The sequence below is a fragment of the Tyto alba genome, unplaced genomic scaffold (genome assembly GCF_018691265.1).
Source record: "Tyto alba isolate M040663 unplaced genomic scaffold, T.alba_DEE_v4.0 Super-Scaffold_2, whole genome shotgun sequence".
NCBI classification, from domain to species: domain Eukaryota; kingdom Metazoa; phylum Chordata; class Aves; order Strigiformes; family Tytonidae; genus Tyto; species Tyto alba.
This window is the reverse complement of record NW_024881282.1, coordinates 52,960,884-52,975,295: the sequence shown is the minus strand read 5'-3', so window position 1 is coordinate 52,975,295 and position 14,412 is coordinate 52,960,884. Positions and strand designations below refer to the sequence as shown.

The 14,412-nt window shown below is 43.4% G+C and overlaps 1 protein-coding gene across 3 annotated transcripts in view; it reads left to right on the top strand.

The window, feature by feature from the left end:
- The first annotated feature begins 2,426 nt into the window (after positions 1-2,426).
- Positions 2,427-14,412, top strand: part of MSRB3 (methionine sulfoxide reductase B3) — an 85,937-nt gene continuing 73,951 nt past the window's right edge. For 2 of the 3 annotated variants that reach the window (XM_042793241.1, XM_032999927.2), the window contains exon 1: positions 2,427-2,508. In XM_042793241.1, the coding sequence (XP_042649175.1) occupies positions 2,436-2,508 (73 nt within the window). In that variant the 5' untranslated portion in view covers positions 2,427-2,435. Of the gene's footprint in view, positions 2,509-2,618; positions 2,900-14,412 lie in introns of those variants that run through there. The other variant, XM_032999928.2, reaches the window with a different exon arrangement.

Genomic DNA, 14,412 nt, shown 5'->3' with positions numbered 1-14,412 from the left:
TAAACTAATTTTGTTGTATTTGATGTGCATCATAGTGATTTGTTAACCTGACCTTAGTGACCCCATCTTGTGACCTGTTGCAAGAGTGAATGTAAAAATAGTTGTGGCATTTTAAAAGGTCGCCTCGATGCAAATGCATCTATCTTGCTTCTAAAATATATTTCTTGTAAACACTGTACATTTTATTATTGTAATATGTACTATTATGCAGCTTATTTTACCTTAAACTGTTAAGATGACCGATATCCCTTCCTGCAAGACAGATTGGGAATGTGTACAATACCTGAACATTTGAGAAAAATCAGATGTTTGTTGTAATTTGTCACCCTGTCCTGTAAAAAAAAAAAAAAAACAAAAACAAAACAAAACAAAAAAACAAAACAAACTCAAATTAAAGGTTTATTAGGGGTTTTTACATGTGTCTCACCTTCTAGATATTTGGATGTCTCTGACTTAAATACTACTTAAATCTGGGGGGTGGGAGGGAGATTCATTCATCAGAGCCACCTAGTTTTTAATGTTTGTTAGGATTTTAAGCTGAACAGGTGCTACTGTGAGCCGAAATACACAACTGAGCTTCACTTAAATGTCTGTCAGATTGAAATTTGTCCGGATTTTGTACAGTGGGAGTGCAGAGGCATTACTTTGATGTCCAAGTCCAGGGGAAGCCACGTTGTCTGACCTGTTAAATGAGAGGTGAAGAGTCTCAGCCTTGTGTTTACAGCTTATTTCTTGTATTTTGAGTTAGGAAAAGATCTCAGAGGGATTTTGATAGACTAACAGAAAATATAGGGCTTTTTTTTTTCTGTCATTACATTTATACTATGCTGTTTTAAAATTGTTTTAGTGAGGATTTGTGTTGAAGGGTTGTGTGATAGGAGAACCAAAGAAGGGTGTGTAAGTCATAGAATCATCATAGAATGTTTTGGGCTAGAAGGGACCTTAAAGACTAACTAGTCCAAGCCCCCTGCCCTGGGCAGGGACACCTTTCATAGATTGGGTTGCTCAAAGCCCCGTCCAGCCTGGCCTTGAACACTCCCAGGGAGGGGGCAGCCACAGCTGCTCTGGGCAACCTGTAACAGGGCCTCACCACCCTCACAGTGAAGAATTTCTTCTTTAATCTAAATTTACCCTCTTTCAATTTCAAACCATTACCCCTCATCCTATCTCTACGTTTCCTGAGATAGAGTCCCTCCCCACCTTTCCTGTAGCCCCCTTTAAGTACTGGAAGGCCGCTATAAGGTCTCCCCAGAGCCTTCTCTTCTCCAGGCTGAACAACCCCAGCTCTCTCAGCCTGTCCTCAGAAGGGAGGTGCTCCAGCACCCTGAGCATCTTTGTGGCCTCCTCTGGACCCACTCAAGCAGGACCATGTCCTTCTTATGCTCTGGAGCCCCCAGAGCTGGACGCAGCGCTGCAGGTGGGGTCCCATGAGAGCAGCAGAGTAGAGGGGGAGAATCACTTCTCTTGACCTGCTGTCCACGCTGCTCTTGATGCAGCCCAGGACACTGTTGGCTTTCTGGGCTGTGAGCACACGTTGCTGGCTCATATTCAGTTTTCCACCCCCCAATAGCCCCAATTCCTTCTCCGCAGGGCTGCTCTTGTTCTACTCATTGCCCAGCCTGTGTTTGTGCTTGGGATTGCCCCAACCCGTGTGCAGGACCTTGCACTTCCCCTTGTTGAACTTTGAGGTTTGCCTGGGCCCACCTCTCAGGCCTGTCAAGGTCCCCCCGGATGGTATCCCTTCCCCCCGGCATCTGCTGAGCTTTTAGCTCTTCTCTGTGGAAGGGGAGCGGGAAAATGGAGAGTTTCACTGTAATTGTTTCCCTCCCTGGTTTGGTTGTTTTTGTTTTTTTTTTTTTTTTGGATGATGTACAACCTGGGCATTAAGAACCATCTTAATTTTTCCGCCTGTGATGAAGTTGGACCAGTCCCTCGGCCCCTGGCCGCAGGCCGGGGCCGCAGCCGCCACCGCCCGCTCCCGGCGGCCGCCGCAGGCAGGTGCGGGCCGCGGCGGGGCTGCGGCCTCTCGCACAGCGGGGCCCGGCGCCCCGCTCCCCCCCACTTCGGAACGCCAGAGAAAATTACTTTGAAAAAGTCTAAAAGCTGCTCCGCTGGCCTACTGCCGAGGCACACCCTTTAAATTAAAAGGCAGGGAGCTCCGGGCCTGCTGCACTGGCGGGATAGGGTCTCCACCCCACCCCGCTCCGCCGTGCCGTGGCTGCGGAGCGGACACAACCGGAGCCCCCGCGGCTCCATGTTCATATTTGGCGTTGGCCGCCGGTGCCCAGGAATTTCCCGTCATGCTCCCCGGGCGGCGGGCCCGTCACTGCGATCCCGGGGGGCGGGAGGGGCGGAGGGGGGTGTGTGTGTGGGGGGGTGTGTGTGTGGGGGGGGGTGGGCCGGCCGGGGCCGTTCGCTCCCTCGGGCCTCTCCTCATGCGCGCTGCGCCGCCGCCGCCGCTGCTCTCCGCGCTCTGCCTGGCGCTGGCAGCCGCCGCAGGAGCCGCAGGTAGGAGCAGGCGGCCGGCCCTCCACTTCGCCGGGCCGGGCCGGGCCGGGGGGCTGCGGCGGGGGCGAGGGGAGGAGCGGCCCCGGCGGCGCGGAGGGGCCGGGCCGCACCTGCTGGGGCTGGGGCGGGCAGCGGGTCCCCCCGCTGAGGGGGGGGACACCCCTACACCCCCCCGTCCTCGGGCCCTGCCGGCAGCGGAGGGGGCCGGAGGGGGGGGGGGTGTGTGTGTGCTCGGGTTGATCCCCGTTCCACCGAGCGAGCCCACGGCGGGGTTTGCCCGCCCGCCATCCCGGCCGTGCCGCTGTGGCGTCCCCGCGGCCGCCGCAGCGGCTGAGGCGGCCCCCGGGGCGTCCTCCGGAGCCGCAGCTCCTGCTTCTCGCTCAGAAACGAGGTAAAATACTCGCTGGGGTGTGCAGCGGGATGGTTGGCGCGGTGAAGCAGCGCTTGGGCGAGTGCGGGGTTAGTTCAGGTCTGCTGCGGTCGCCTGGCTCGGGAAATGGTGCTTCGTCGGTCAAAAAAACGAACTTAAAACTTCATATACGCTTGCAGAATTTGGTCGTGTTTTCCTAAGGGATCTGTGTGCTCCGTCGCTGCGTTTGTTTTGTGTTATGTTACCGGCAAACACAGTCGCTGCAAATAATTAGGTATACTTTATTTCTTGCTGTCCCTTTTTCCAAGTTAATCTAGCAGTATGTGGTGCATCTCTAATATTCCTGGAAATATAAATGAGACTCACGCTTCCTTTAATATTTGACAAATTTGCTATAAACGCTGGCTCTTCTGCTTGAGCTGAAAGTCTAGTCATCGTCCCCTTGGCATAAAGACTGCCTGAAGGTGCAGTGATCTTAGATATGGAGGACTGTGTATTAAAAATACCAAATCTAACGATGGGTATCTACAGGTAAGGCTAGGTGCCTACTGTTACTTAGCGATAAACATCAGATCTCTGTAACAGTTCTGACCTTAAACGCAGCTTTCAGGAAAGTACAGAGCCTTACATTATATATGTCATGCTTTTGGTTCCTTCTCTTTTAAGCATCCTGTTGTGCCTATTAAAATGGTTCTGAAACTGTGCTCTCTTGAAAGATGTCAGAATGAGATATCTGCAATAGGCAGATACTTTGCCTTACAGATACGGCTTGTTTATAGCAAGCAGCCTGTAAATGGAAGAGTCAGCTCCACTCCCACTATGGCACAGTGCCATTCATCTGAATCCAGCGTTTAGTGCTTAGAATTTGTCCTGTTTATGTTCTTGCCCTCGCTGAATTGACACAAGTGCTTGCTGTCTTATTTGCTGATGATTCCCAACATTTTTATTGCCCTGCTGCGTGCCTTTGCAGTTCGTCATGATTCCTTGTCTGCCAAATTTGGTTGGTAATGGTGCCCTTTAAGTCTGGTTCTGGAAGTAGTTTCCATGTGGCTTGTCATCTTAATCAGACGTTTGCTCATAGTTCCTAAAAGAATTGCCTGCCTCGCTGTGGACATGGCTTATTTTAGAACAGTATTTCTTATTTGTCTTTTAAAATATATGTAGGGAATTAAGTATGGTGAATAGCTCAACTAGAGTTACTAAACAATCCTAGAATTCCAAGATGAGATTTTTTTTTTTTTCTAAATAAAGTTCTGCATTGATTTCTCAAAACCACTGAAGTTAGAGGAGTTAAGCCATATATAGTTCAGTCCAGAATGTGGTTGGTGCGTCTTTTTCCTGCCTGATGTTCCTTGGATCTTTACCATATACATTTGAAAAGATCTTTTAGGAGGAAAAAAGAATTCTGTTTTTTCCCCTCAAAAGCAGTCTTTAAAAGTAGTGTCTTTGTATATGGGGTAATGTTTCTATATTTGGTAGCAAAGCCATACAAAGCAGTTGGATCCTAGGCAAAAAGAAAATCTTTCGACTGAAAGACCTTGCCTGTTTTTCCAAGCAGTGGTGGTTATATACTCTCAGAGGGATTGGGTTAATACAGATTTTTGTTTGTACATACCATAAGAATTCCTTACAGCTGTTCAATAAGGGAAACTTGCACATGAGGAAGGTATTTGGTCTTTTGCCCTGATATTTGTGAAGGTATGGGAGGATTTTGTTTACCTACTCATGTTTTGTCAGCTTTGTAAGATGATACTTCTTTCTGTATCACTGGAGGTCCAGCCTGTTTATTACAGGCTTGAAAATGAAATTTCCCTTTTAGGTGAATTGTTAAAGGTTCCTTTGTTGTTTATTTTAAAAGATGGGGGAGTAGGAGGGAGAAAGGGGAGAGGAGAGATCGCTTTGTTAAGGATTTAATCTTCTCAGCCAGAAGGTTAAGTAGCCTGCCTGTCTATGCCTGACTGGCATCACTAGAAGCCAGTGATGCAGTAAAGCCGTCCAATTTTGAGATAGCTCGGTTGAGTTGCATAATTCATGTGAGTGTGCCCTCATTACAGAGCAACTCTTAAGCTACATGCAACATTTTATTAGCCATAGGTAGGGAGTATGATCCTCTTTTCCCCTTTCTATTATTTTCCTTTTTTTTCATCAAAAGCTGCAGTTTGGGCAGCACCTGAGCTATGAACTTAAGCTGTGGAGGCTTTAGCTGATGGGAAGGTAGGATAAGCTATCAGCCTAATTATAGCTTGGTCTAGCCCTGATTTGTTAAAGGGTTCTTTTAACCAAAAGACCCCCAGAAAAATGGACTCAAATTCCTGTTGTATTTATGATGGTGTTTTTAGGAATTACTGTAGAATAAAGTCAGGTATGGATTTATTTCTCCTTGAGTAACTCTGAAGTTGGTATGCTTGTTTTGGAACAGACTGCAAGACTAGATGGAAATAGGGTGTTTCTTGCTCTGGAATAATTGTGCCCATACATGGAGTTATTTAGAGGCTGCTTTTCTCTATACAAGCCAGAGGTCTTTAAAACATAACAACAAAAAACATGCCAGCTTTTGGGGCATTTTTTTTGGTGTCTCATAGAGTAAGAAGTGGCTACAGATTAACTTTCCCTCACTTTTGTTGCTTCTATAGGATTGTATTATTATCTTTTTGTATGCTTCATTTGCCTCAGAAGGATCTTAGGTTCTCAATAAACTATTAATATGTACTAGGTAAAAAAAAAAAAAAAAAACAAAACAAACCCCAAAACTAAAGATTTAAGCCCTCCTTTGTGGAAATTTGTGAATGTATAACCAACTAGCAGTGTTTTAAAAGTAATTTCCAACCAACTGCTTAAGAAAAGGAAGGGAGCATGTACTGCATCATTATCTTCTACCAGACGATGAAGAATGTCATTCTGGATTTTAATGGGGATTTTTGTGTCCGTAATCTGTGAAGATGGTGATCCTTATGTTTTGTTTGAAAATAGGGTAGAATTCTTTGGGAACCCCATTTACAGTGAGGTAACTGGAAATTACAATTTATCTGCTTAGCTCCAGCCTTCTGGTTCTCATTTAGCAATGTCAATTCCAATAGCATTATCTGAAAACCACGCGATCTAGCAACTGGTACTGGGAATAAAGAGGCTTTTCTCAGTAAGGACTTTAAGACCTGAGGAATTGAACGATACTAGCCCAAAACAGGCAAGAACAATGCTTAAACTTACCAGGTGCTAGCACAGTTTTGCTGTCTTCACAGACTTAAGCTGTAGTTTAGCATGTTTTGTAATATGATTAATAGTATAAGTACCTCTTTATTTAGGCTGAGCAGTGGAAATGGATCTTTCAAGTAACTTTTGTATTTAATCATGATTCAGCTTTTGAGCATTGCACAGACAGAGTCTAAGGATGGGACTTTTGCAGAGCTCCCCAGTTTGCTCTTTCAGTAGCATCTGAACATTGGGATTAATAATATCTTTGAAATGTGGGCAGCAATTTAGCAAAATGTATATAGCATAAGGGTTGGTAAGGGTTACCACATCCAAGAAATCTTTAGAGTAACATTGTGCGTGGCATTTGGAAATATTTCTCATATTTCCTTTTTAACTCTGTGTTCCTGCAAACAGGGACAACGCCTTTGCGTTTCACCTGATGGAAAACAAATCCCTATTACCAGGGGGTAACAATAGTGCTCATGGAAAGTAGCTGCCAAATGCCACTGCTTTCACTCCAACCTCACAATGAAAATGGAAAAAAAAATATAAAAATAAATCGGCACACGGAACCTTAGCAGCTTCCTGGGGAAGTGATCTGTGCCAGTTGTCGCCAAAAGAAAACAGCCCAGAAAGTGTTTGGTCTGGCTGAGGGATTGCTCTGTTCTTGTTCTTCTCTGTTCCCTGGTGTGTGGTTCTCAGGGGGAGTCTGCAGGTGAGGCTGTGCCTCCAGCTGCACTCGTGCATGGAGGATGTAGGTGATTTTAACCACCTCAAGGACCTGTGTGGTGGGTTGACTGGAGCAAGAGCCACATGGATGTCGCTTTCAGCTCACGCAGCAGCTGCTCTGCAGCTTAGTGAGTCTGGCCTTGGGTTCCCTGCAGCTGGTTGAAGAGCAAGCATTGGTTTGATATAAGGTTAACTGTACTTGCTCAAATCTGCTGAGAAAAATTGTTGACTTTGTACAATCAGGCTTTGCCACAGCAGTCAGACTGTCACCATCCTGCTGCCGGGAAAAAGCTTGATATTAATCATAAAACCAAAGCAGATCCCTCCTTACGTGTCCTGATGATGAGCAGTCATGGCCTCCACCCAGTTCAGGTAGTATTTGTACTAGTGCATGATCCAGCAATGCGCTGATCCAGTCTTAAGTATGCTGAACCCAGGCTGGCAGATCAGGTTTATTAGGCATCTACTCCTTCACACCAATGACACTGTCAGTAGCCATAGCATGCGTTTGAGGGAGAGAAGGGAGTAAAGAAAAGTTGAGGTGGATCAGCCGACTCTGAAGTTAAAGCCCTGAGTTGGAAATTCAGAAACTCCACAAATAAAGCGGTTTGGATTTTCTATAGCTTTATCATCTCTGCTTTCAAATGGCTGCGGAAAAAGATAATCCGCCCTTTTAGTCAAAGCCTTAGTATTTAACTGCTTGCTGTGGGAACTGTATGCTTAGTATCCTAATTTTTTCCTACTTTTTTCCAGGATTAAAATCAGTGTTTCATTAGGTCTTATGTATATACAGTGGAAAAATACTCTGTGCTGACAGCACACCTTTTAACATCTCTTTTTGTAAGAGAAACCAAATTGTCTGTGTACATACTTGTTCTGTATGCTCATGCTTTTACTTAAAAGCAAGCGTGTGTAAGGGACAAGATCTCCACCGACTTCTGTAGCAAATTATGCTCAGGAAGGGACCCACCAGATGCTGCTGGTTTCTAATCTTTCACAGAACCTGGCATCCCTTGTCCAAAACCACAAGGCAGCTCTGCTACTTGGCTCTGGAGAGAGGTGCTGGATTGCACCAAACCATTTTAGTGGTTGTTGAACCATGCTGGGGAGGATTACAACAGATAATTTGCAGGACCCTAAGACTGCCCATGAAGTTCTTTAAAATGTGAAATACAGTAGCTGTCTGGGGGAAAACAAGCCTTTTTTGTTGCTCTGTTACAGACGAATTACAAGTAGTACATTTTTGTCTAATGACAGTCAAGTAATAACTATAATGGTAGTATAGACAGTGTAATAGCTGAGTGTTGTAATGCTGTTTAAGACAAGATGCGGGTTTTCAGAGCGCTATCCCATCTCCACAGTCACTCTTGTAGACTAAACAAACCAAGTTCTCTAAAATATTTTTGTGAGGATTTGGTTTTCTGAAACACCTTTTTTTTTATTTCTCCTCTGGACTTTCCTCAATTCTCTGTTTTATGCCCCAAACCAGCAGGGCATTCCAGCTGATACCTCACTGCTGCTGATAAGAGCAGATTTCCTCCCCAGCTCCTGCTATTATGTATGATGCTTCTCTTTTTAATAAACTCCAGATTGTAATTTGCCTTTTTTTTTTTTTTTTTTTTTTTAAATAGTTTCACACTGTTGGCTCAGTTTTTTGTCACTGTAACCTTGACATCCTTTTCTGCAGTACTGCTGCGGGCCTGGTATTCTCCCTTTTGGTTTTGTGGATTTGAGGATTTCTTTTAAAGTCCAAGTGTGGTTTTTTTGTACTTGGCTGTACTGAATTTAATCTCACTGATTTTTGACCATTTTGAGTTTTGCTCAGCTCTTGAGAGTGCTTCACGTTCCTTGCAGGTTGGTTTCTCTGCAGTTGTAGTAAGACTACTTGCTGGGTGTTGACCCTAGTTAGTGGGAGAAATGCTGAATGAGTGTGTTTTTTCAAGCAGCTCTGCACCTACATTATAGGACCTCAGTCCAGAAGGAAGGTACTTTTGCAGTTTGCTCTGTCAAAAAGTATTTTATATTTGAGATCTGTTGGGTTTACTGCTTTTCTTCTGCCTGTAGAAGGAAAAGTACATTGGTTGATGGGGTTAGATTTTGGCAAGTCCATATTGGTGGCTTATTGCTTTCTAATTTCCAGCTGCCTATTTATGGATTGTTTTGTAGTTTGTTTCAAAAGCTTTCAGGGTGTTGAATGTAGGCTTATGGCTATGTAGTTCACCAATCGCTCTTTTCTCCCATTTTAAAAATGGACATTGTCAGGCTACTCCTGAGCTTTTGGAAAAGCAGAGGCCTTTAAATATACTACGAGGTGCTTGCTCTTTTCTGAATGATTGCGCCCAGCTTGTTTCCCAAACACTGTAGGATAAATTTCCTAACCTGTCAGAGGAGGAAGAGTAACCTCAGACAAATGTTGCAAACACCCAGATAGCTCCATCATCTGGGAATACAGTGATTCAGCAGTAGTGTGCCTAATTTCTGATAGCCTCATATTTATCCAGTTAAAGCACCTGAAGTGAGTTCCTAAGAGTGAGATTGATAGATGTTGATAAAGCATGCTCTCAAAAAAAATGCAGCTTCAGCAACTTAATTGACAAGATAGTTCATTACAAATCCAAGAAACTGTTGTGCTCCACTGACAATCTGTGTGCAGAGGAAGGTCTGCCCAACAAATTTTAGCTTTTTGAACTTAGTCACTGCAACTACTTCAGATGATTACCTCTTTCATAAAAAATCCATCAAATAGACAGCCATGGAACATTGTCTGGGCAGTCAACCTGTTTCCAACCTGATTATCTGTTGTGTGTGTTGCTTTCTTTGTATTGAGTTACAAATAGCGAAATTTGCTGATGGGCTTAACTGATCATAGTTTATGGTTTATTAATTTTCTTCTTTGTCTTGCGTAGCAACTACATAACATTTCCAAACATCTAGCTAAGTTCTTTCTGTGAATATCTGTTTACATGGATATATAATGTAAGAGAATGAGAGTCTTTCTGTACATACAATACCAATGTTATAAAAATAACATACCAAACAAATATATCAGATTTCTAACCAGTAATTATTGTTTCAAAGAACCTTAAGGTGGACATATTGCTGATACATGCTTTGTTGTTTTATTTTGAGAAGGGGTGCTGAGGGCTTGCGCGCTCAGCACTGAGATGTGCTGCAGTGAATTGTGGAAGAACAGTCCTGTGCTGGGGAGTGAGGGTGCCATGGGGGCATAGCTCAGTTGCTGAGGAATTTCTGATGTGTCAGTCAGAGTGGTGTGAAATGTCAGGACCAAGAGGGGAAAGGGACTCCCGATGTTTTAAGTGTAGGATTTCCTTTTTTGGAGCACAGATTCAAGTAGGACAGAAACAAACTGCATTTTGGAGCAAGGCTTAATGAGGTTTATGATAGCAGGCTTTGGCAGGAGGGGGCTGCCTGCGGGTGCCGTGCTGCTGCCTCTGCTGAAGGAAGTGGAACAGATGTCACTTTTAAGAACAGATGATGCAAAGAAAACATCCAAATTTATCTTAGAATATTAATCCAGATGGGAAGCTGAACTACAAAGCCTTGAAACTAGCAAAAGGCTGAGGGGAAGAGGAGAACAAACTTGGTGGCTGCCTTGCTCCCCCCCGTGGCCCTCCAAACGAGACAAGCTGAACTGAGCAGTGTACCTACCCCCGTGAGCCAGCGGCACGGGTGGGCAGCCCTGGCCTGGGTGTCTGGGGGGGCTCTGTGATGGACTACAGGGCCTGGGTGTCTGGGGGGGCTCTGCGCAGGGCTGGGGGGCCTGGGTGTCTGGGGGGGCTCTGCGCAGGGCTGGGGGGGCTCTGTGATGGACTACAGGGCCTGGGTGTCTGGGGGGGCTCGCTCTGCGCAGGGCTGGGGGGCCTGAGTGTCTGGGGGGGCTCGCTCTGCGCAGGGCTGGGGGGCCTGAGTCTCTGGGGGGGCTCTGTGATGGACTACAGGGCCTGGGCGTCTGGGGGGGCTCCGCACAGGGCTGGGGGGCTGCTGCGAGCCCTGGTGTCAGCAGGCAGGTGGCATCGCCCCTGCCCGCAGGTGGCTCATGGCCAAGGCCACCAGAGCTGACCCTGGAGATAACTTCTATATTAGCCCTGTCATATGCTCACTCTAACAGAGCAGGAGAGAGTATTTAGGGTTTTTTCCAAAGGTGAGTACTTCCCGCTGTGCAAAAAGGTTTTGCATGGTTACTGTTGGCAAGTCCGGCTGGTGGGAATAGGATGAATATTTTCGTCTTTTGAATGCATTTAGGACTGGGAAATATGGATTTAAAAGTATGTAATGTTTAATAAATATTTTAGTCGATTAAAAGAGGTGGAAGAGACACCTTCACATTCCGGACACTTGAGAGAGAATTAAAGAGAAGGGAAATAATCAAAGCAGGTTTTAAAGTAATATGTTTAGCTAGAATGAATACTTCCTTTCTTTCATGAGTTGAAAAATAGCTTTAGGATGCCTAGAGGTGCAGATGCTTGTGCCGCACATCCAATGTAAATATATTTAACTAATTCAAATAAAATACTCCATCTGTGCATTTTTAAACTGCACTGGAATGAAAATCAGAATCCAGCTCACACAGATTCCAGTGATTTTCATTGAAAAAATGTTTGGACATTTTCTCTTGTAAGAAGGCAAGAGTCTTGAATAAATGTTTTTATCCCTGTAATTACCTAAATACCAGTAGATGTACATATAATCCTGGTCATTAAATAGTGGCAGAAAACTTCATGCAAAGTTGTAATTTTTTTCTAATCAACATACTTAATGATAACCTAGCAAAGTGAAGTTTTTTTTTTTTTTTAAGAAAACAGAAATTTAAATAAAAGTATTTGTTAAATTAATCTACCTTGGGTGGTGATTTAAAATCAAATAAAATTTGTATTTGAATCAAATTTATTGCTGTTAAGACGGAAATAGTTTTCTTTGTTCTCACTTTTCAGTCATTTACATTCAGTTTTATCTGATTTTAATGTAAGTTCAAAGAAGATATAAAGTATAGCCTCTTGTTTGCTGTAGTGTTTTCTCACTGCTGTTCATAAAAGTAAAAGTACATGTCCAACAAGGGAAGACTTACGAGTTTGTTTTACTTGATGGAATTTTATTTTGATATGGATTAGATGTTCTTTTATTTTTTTTTTCCCAACTGCATGAAGTTCTTTGGTTTTAGGATGGTTAATAATACTTTTACAGCGTGTGAGCCATTCTTTTATGTTTCTTATGCAGTATCAGAATTTCTTCATGCTATAGATTTTTTAAACTATTTTGGTATAAAAGGCTGGGGTTTTCTTGTATAATGTAAGGCTGTTCCACATACTGTCGTGACACCATCTGCGTGATCAAAGGTACATTTTTAAAGAGTACTTTTATTCTGTTGACATATGCATAGACTTCTGTGTGCTGAGGATGTTGCTTGAAGGTTAACTCGTAAGACTGTAATATCAGATTTTATGAAAGAGACATGGCTCCTCTCTGTGGTGATGAGTGGTATTGGTTTTTAGAGAAAGCCACGTAGAAAATTTCCATGTAAGGGAGACTGCTGGGGAGAGATTGGCAGCTATGATGTCTTTAACACGAAATGCTTTCCTAATAGCTGGGATGATAAAAAAAGAAACAACCAACCTGAATTGGTCTGAAGTGCTGTTATGCTGGCTAACATAGAGATCATGACTAAATTTTATAAACCACATGCTTTACTTACAAGCCTTTTTAGAAAATTTGAGATGATATTCAGGTCTGATCTAAAAATTGTATTTTCTCATGTAGTAAATTATAAAAATACAGGGAGATAATTCAGCTTTCAAATGGTTTATGCTGAAGAATTGAATGCTGAATGAAATGACTCAGGTTGACATCTGGGTAGGATGTGGGTCTATGTGTGTCTTTTGCACCAGAATTTTATTTTTCTAGTAGGATGCATGGCATTTATAGGCACATTATGTGCCTATACATGTGGATAGATATTAGCACCAACCACTTTTTCAATTAAATGAGTTTTAAATATCTTAAAAATCTGCTGGACATAGACTTACTGATTATTTGTTAGTTACTTCCTATATGCCCTATAATAACCCCCGTGGCATCCGATCCTGCATCGAGGATGATTTAGTTTGCTGCTGTGGCAGGGAGCGTTGTTTCTTTGGGGCTTTTTATTCCCTGTTACAGATTTTACTTTGAGAGCTCATTAAATCAGAGGCCAAAACCTCAGCTGAAATCACAACTGTTTTTAGCTCTGATGTGTTTGGGGACCTTGTTTCCTTCAGTGGACTACTAAGTGTCATTTCTACATTTCCTTACAGTGCCTCATAAAACAGGGTCATCAAATTTAACTTTCCTGCAATGTTTCACAGTGCAGCAGAAGTGGCAGCTTCCTTCCCACCTCCTGCACCGCAGCCCATCTGTGCTGTGCGGGACAGGAGTGCACGTTCAGCAAACTACTGCAGGGCTGGATTTCACCCATCTCATTTTAGGAACGAATGAGACAGTGCTCTTTTCAAAAGTGTATACTTTTTTCGTGTTTAAGGTTGGAATTCCTGTTAAGTCATACCAGTTCTCAGCTAGAGGCTTTCTCCTTGCTTCATTTTTATGAGATATTCTACCTCAGAGAAACTGCTCATATCACATATCTATTGCATATTGTTACACAGGCAAATAAGCTTTGTAAGCTGAGGAAGAAGTTGCTCAGTTACGGAACACCGTGTAACATAATTTAAAAGAACTCAAATTCCAAATTATGCATTTGTTTAATCATCAAAATTAGTAATTTTTTTTTTCTTTAAGAAGTAAAAACTAGCACAAGGTTGTTTCAGAAAAGCAGACTAGAAATTCATGTTGAAGGGCTTCTGTTCACTGCTAAAAAAGTTGCATTTCACCTTCTGGTAAATGATGCATGGGATTTATCCCAAATTAAAAGTAGACTAGAAAGCCTGTTAGTTCTGCTGTGTTGGTAAGCTCGACAAGGCAAATACTGGTGGCGAGGGAGAGCATATGTACTCAAATCAACCTGATAGTAGAAATAGGTATCATGTCTTCAGTGCTAGGGTACCTCTTGGATAGCTCTATCCACAGTAGTAACCCAGAAGTTTTTAAACTTCGTTTTTCCTTTTGGTACAGAAAATTAATTCTTTATTGGTGAGCAATACAAAAAGCTTTCAGGCTTGCCAGTAGGAATCGTTAAATTAAAAGGTTATTTCCAGAACACTTGTGTATCATCATCTGATCACCAGAAACAATTAAATCTTTACCACTGGGCTGGAGAGGGCTACTTGGAATGGAAAAGATTAGATATTTTTAAAGATGTTGGAAGGATTGTGATTCTCAGAAAAGACCCATTTAAGAATAGTTTATGACTGTTGTAGTTATAAACTCACTGCCATAGAAGGAATGTGCTGTATGTTGGCAGGCTACCAAGTCAGGGAAAATTAAAGTGCAGCTCAGCGCTATTTTAGTGCATCAAATCTGGGAGGATCAAGAATGGACTTGGGGGGGTGGGGTGGTGGGAATCCCAGCTGACCTATATTTACTCTCCTTTGGGAATTACAGCCAGTCATAACTATTGGGAAACAATCTGCACATGGCAGATCTGTGGGTGCTTGCAAGGCCCA